General features: G+C 48.5%; 1 protein-coding gene across 2 annotated transcripts in view; it reads right to left on the bottom strand.

Moving 5' to 3' along the window:
• Nucleotides 1-5,058, bottom strand: part of USP28 (ubiquitin specific peptidase 28) — a 20,771-nt gene that overhangs the window by 3,595 nt on the left and 12,118 nt on the right. The window contains exons 17-21 of one of the 2 annotated variants that reach the window (XM_017738519.1): nt 3,819-3,958; nt 2,425-2,520; nt 1,401-1,579; nt 1,228-1,306; nt 817-896 (exon numbers count right to left, since the gene is read on the bottom strand). In XM_017738519.1, the coding sequence (XP_017594008.1) occupies nt 817-896; nt 1,228-1,306; nt 1,401-1,579; nt 2,425-2,520; nt 3,819-3,958 (574 nt within the window). The remainder of the gene's footprint in view (nt 1-816; nt 897-1,227; nt 1,307-1,400; nt 1,580-2,424; nt 2,521-3,818; nt 3,959-5,058) is intronic. The other variant, XM_017738520.1, reaches the window with a different exon arrangement.

The following is a 5,058-nucleotide window of genomic DNA, read 5'->3' as shown; positions in this document are numbered from 1 at the left end:
ATTCCTGCTCCTTTTTGCCCAGAATGCCAAACAACTGTCTGGGCAGAGACCCTTAAAACCAAGTTCATGTGCAACGTGTTTGTTCGTGTTCATTTTCTGTACTGCTTCAGGAACTGCACTATGAGAGGACACCCCAAGAAGGGCAGAAGGTTGTGTTTTTTGAGTCCCTCACACATTTCAAGCTTCAGGTGAGAAAACAGAAACGCTGACAGGGATTAGGTCAATTCGGGGGAGCTCTAAGCTGCTCTTGTCGTGCCTCACGTCAATTTGTCCACCTGAATTTGGTGGCTCGTTACTGTGAACCACCTCGGAATTCAATTCTGTTTTCATCCAGGAATAATTTCTGAAAGCCTGCACCATTTATGGAAAATACAGGTTCTAGAATGGTAAGGAGAAAACCAAGGCCCTTTGAGTCTAGAGGACTCCAAAGTGTGTGTTTACACAAAACAAAACATCCCATTTTGAGACAGTTTCATTTTAATACAGGAGTCCAAGGCGAAATATCCCAAAGTGATGCAATCATTCCTGCAAACCCATCTCTGGAAAACAGAATACTAAGCTCTACTTCCCAAAGGCAAGTTTTCCTTAGGGGAAACTCTCAGAAACTGTCAGGCAGCAAGCCAGCAGTCAGCCTCATATTTTTTGAGCTGCTAACCAAGCTCGATTGTGGATTTAAGAACAGCTACTAGCAGGTCAAAAAAGCACCCACTGACCTCAAACACAGGCCATTGTGGTTCAGAAAGAAGAATTTTTGTCAAAGTGGCTTTTACTTTTAGCTACAGCTTATCTTGTCCAAATACAATTAGAGGAACTTACTTTCTATTCTGGTAGAGCTCCAACCCCGTCAGCAGGTAAATGGACACCTTGCGAAAAAGGCTGTAGTCTTCGTGCCATCTCTGTGAGGAGCAGCAGAGAAGCAGAGCATCAGCTTCATCTGGAACACTCACATGCATAGTTTGGGGTCCCCGATTTTACCCTTTGAAGCGTTTAAATGTCTCTCGTAAGTGACACATCAATGAATTTAGCCAACTGCAGACACTCCTCCAAGCTCAGATTCCCAGTGTATTCCTTCTCCCTCAACACCCTCCTGCAGACACCCGCTGCTAACAGGCATGCAATGACCACTGTGTTGGCCACACAGCTCCACGCCATGCTCCCCATTTCCCAGTTTGGACAGAGCCAGCTAGGACAGTGTGAAGGATCAGAAGCAGCTCTCTGGTCCCTTACCTTGTACTCCTCCATGTCAACATCGTCAGGACCGATTTCACTCAGCTTTGCCCGTGCCACCTTCATGATGCTGATGGACCTGTTCCACGTGATCCGAAAAGACAAAAAATCAGAACAGTGGCCCTGGCCACATCCAAGTGGGAAAAGCCTACCCTGGAATCCCAGGCACTCACCGTTCATCATAGCTGAGGTTTTTGTCTGCAAACTGCTCAAGGAGGGTCCGTTCCACCACCTGCTGTGGAGCATTGTTCTGCAGGAAGTAAATGAGCACGTGCTGCAACCGGGCATCGTTCTGGGGGGTTGGGGTCTCTTTGGAAAGCAGGTACAGGCGAGAGTACTCCTCATGGAATGCCTGCCAATGGAACATATGTACTGACAGATCCACCTATGCCCGTGGGAATGCCACAGCAGCCAACAGGAGCTCAAACCTGTCCTGTTCGATGGGACTCCTGTGGTGACATGGAGCCTCCCCTGCTGGTGATATTCCAGTGGTGAATGGAAGCCCACCAACACCTCAACTCTAAACCAATGGCCCTCACAGCCAGGCAAACCCCACGTGTGAAGTGTGAGCTTCCAAATGTGCCAGAGTGTCTAAATGCCTTTGAGGGAGGGGGTACAGCTGCCTTAGACAGATTTGGCAACCCTCCTACAAGTGCTCAGGCTGCAAAAATCGACTGGAACACACTTGTACCTGCAGGAGGTGCAAGAGTATCTTGTGATTTATATTCCCATAGATTAGCAGCACAGATGGTTCTTTCCATGTGGTATTTTTAGTTAAATCTACCTGCCTGTAAAATCTTAACCCCAGCTTCAGCATTCAGCACTGGTTATGCTTTCAAATCCCTGTTCACACAGGTATTTCTTGAGGACATCTTTGACAACAGAGGTCACAGTAAGCAAGTATGTTCAGGACCAAAAAAACCAAATTTTACAGTACTAAAAGAATAAGCAGAATGAAAAGTTGCTGTCTGTCTTGGGAGAAGGGTGTTCTCTTACAAGCTCTAAAAATTATTTTGAGCTCATGGTTATGTCATCACAGTAAGAGAGAAGGAACTGAAATGCAGGGCAAGGGCCATTAGCTGAAGAAAAACTGCACAAATCGCTCCCTTTACATTCCTGATCTGTCAATATGGCACATATTCTCTATTCTGGGAAAACAGATATCCATACTATTGGATTTAGCAAACAAATCAATACCTTAACAAGCCCTGCTTCAGACCCATCACGATCAAAGGTCTGGCGGGCTTTTGCAATAGCCAGGATGACACCTTGCATGGCTGGACTCAGCATCACCTACCACGAAAGCAGGAGAACAGACACGAACAGGAACAAGGAAAACAGTAACGGACAGGGAAAGAAGAGATGGCATAGTGAAGAATGGCAGAAACTTTCACAAGGTAAGGTTTAAAGGAAATTGCATGAGTACAGGTGTGATAACTGTGTGAACTGCAGCTGTGAGTTACTTGCATGCTACTGACTCTATCCATCACATGCACTTTACATGCAGGGTTTTTTTTAGGGATTTAAGATCTCAAGGCTGGTCACTCCAAACCCTTGAATTTTTAAATTCAACAAGTGAGAAAGTAAAGCATGCTGGCCATGTCCCCACCATGTCCCACTTAATCTTCCTAAGACACGTAAAATGAATGCAGAACCTGTGGTGCAGCAGTTCCTTGAGTCAACCTCACACAAGTGCATCTCAAACCTACTCAAGGAGTGACAGCCCCAGTGTTTGTGTGAAACCCAACTTGTGAAAGTGAGAGAACTTCCAAAACACTGCTTGAGCATGTATGAGAGTGGTTAAAGTCAGACCCCAAAAAATCAGCGGGCAGGGTACGTAAATTATGCTGTTGGGATTAAGGTCTTTGACTAGGGACAAAACAGTAACTGAAGCCAGCAAAGAGAGTTGTAAAGAAATTAACATAGGTAGGATCAATTTTGATACAGTCCTGCCAGAAAGAGGACTTACAACCAACATGCAGATCGACAAATCGAGTGCTCTTACAGAGCTGCTTTTCTGATGGCATTTAAAAATGGAGTTATGGAATGATGTGGTCTGTCCCCCTTCCCTTCCGCACTAGGAAAACTAACTTAGTACAGGGCATTGTTCCTATGACAGACACTTATCACACCCATCCTTAGCCCAGCTCAAAGCCAGCTAACTACAAAGCTACAGGCTAACAAGCAGCAGTAATTAACCCTTGCACTGGGATCTGTACCTCCTCATTATATCCATCTGCATCGGATCTAACGGGAATCTTCCCCACACTGGGGATTTCCACTTCAGAGACCTGTGAGCTAGTTTGGGCAGCAGCCTCTGCTTCCTGAGTGTCCTGGGGCTGCTCTGCCTGAACTGTGGGGGATGCTTCTCCCGGATGAGCCTTCAGCGGCTCTACCTCCTTGCGCTGTGGCCAAGAAGAAAAAGAAGAGAGTAAGAAAATCCAAAGCAAAATACAGGAAAGCCAAAGGGGACTGAGCTAAACATGGCACAGCTACAGAACTTCACAGAAATGGGAAAAGCAAGGGTCTATCAAGAAGAATAACATGGAGACAAGAAGGGGTAGGTTCTAGGGCCAAGGCTCAGCTCCTACCTCGCACAGAGCTGCCTCGACACCGTTCTTCTCGTAGGCATCGGCAGTGTTGGCAATGGCCTTGGCAGTCTGCTCCTTGGCAATCCTGGCATGCTCTGAGGACAGGGAGCGCACGCTCTGCTCACAGACTGACGATTGCTCTGTCAGGACAGTGTGGTACTAGTCAGCAAGAGCTGCAAGATTTTTTCTCTCTTGTTCGTGAACGTTTTGCAGCTTGTCCATGCAGTTTTACAGAGCTGCTGCCTTGTACTGGTTTTGCACAGCCTGGGTTTGGTAGCAGGGGGGCCACAGTAGTGGTTTCTGTGAAAAGCTGCTAGAAGCTATCACCATGTTCAGCAGAGCCAATCCCTGAAGATGGACATGCTGCTGGCCAAAACTGCGCCAATGAGAGAGGTTGGTAATGCCTCTGTGATGACATATTTAAGAAGAAAATCAAAACAAAGTCAAACAGTTTTTTCTAGCCAGAGAAGAGGAGGAGGTGGGAACATGTGAGGGAAAACAACATGGAGACACCAACGTCATTGGAGAAGGAGGAGGAGGAGGTGCTCCAGGCGCCGGAGCCAAGATTCCTCTGCAGGCCGTGGTAATGCAGCTGTGCCCCGGGACCCCCCCGCAGCCCCGGGGGAGCCCCGGGGGATGCAGAGATCCACCCGCAGCCCCTGGGGGAGGTGCCCACGCCGGAGCAGGTGGATGCCTGCAGGGGGCTGTGATCCAGTGGGAGACCTGGTGGAGAGAGGGGCCCCTGCTCCCAGGCTGGAGTAGCCCATCCTTGGAATGCTGCACCCCGTGGAAAGAGAGAGCCACAGTGCAGCAGTTTTGGGGGGCTGTGTGCCCGTGGGAGGGGCTCAGGCTGCAGCAGGGGCGGTGTGGCTGCTGCTCGTAAGAGTGGACCCATGTCGGAGAGGTTCATGGAGAACTGTCTCCTGTGGGAGGGACCCCATGGCCTCACAGGGGAAGGACTCCTCTCCTGGAGTACCAGAAGGAAATCTTGATGATGACCTGACCAAAACTCCCATGCCCTGTCTCCCTGCACTGTTGGGGGGAAGGAGGGAGGGGGTGGGGGTAAAAAAGTGTTTTTAAGGGCTTATTTTACTTCTCCTTATCTTCCTCTGATTCTGTTAGTGATAAATTCACTTTGCAACCTTAAGTTGAACCTCTTTTGCCCTTGAAGTGTTTTCCCTTCATTAATTTTTTCTCTCTCCTCTGCCCAGCTGTGGCGGGGGGGGGGGCGGCAGCGACA

The sequence above is a fragment of the Corvus brachyrhynchos genome, unplaced genomic scaffold (assembly GCF_000691975.1).
Source record: "Corvus brachyrhynchos isolate BGI_N302 unplaced genomic scaffold, ASM69197v1 scaffold46, whole genome shotgun sequence".
In the NCBI taxonomy this organism is placed as follows: domain Eukaryota; kingdom Metazoa; phylum Chordata; class Aves; order Passeriformes; family Corvidae; genus Corvus; species Corvus brachyrhynchos.
The sequence above is the reverse complement of the archived record's forward strand: the minus strand, read 5'-3'. Positions and strand labels throughout refer to the sequence as shown.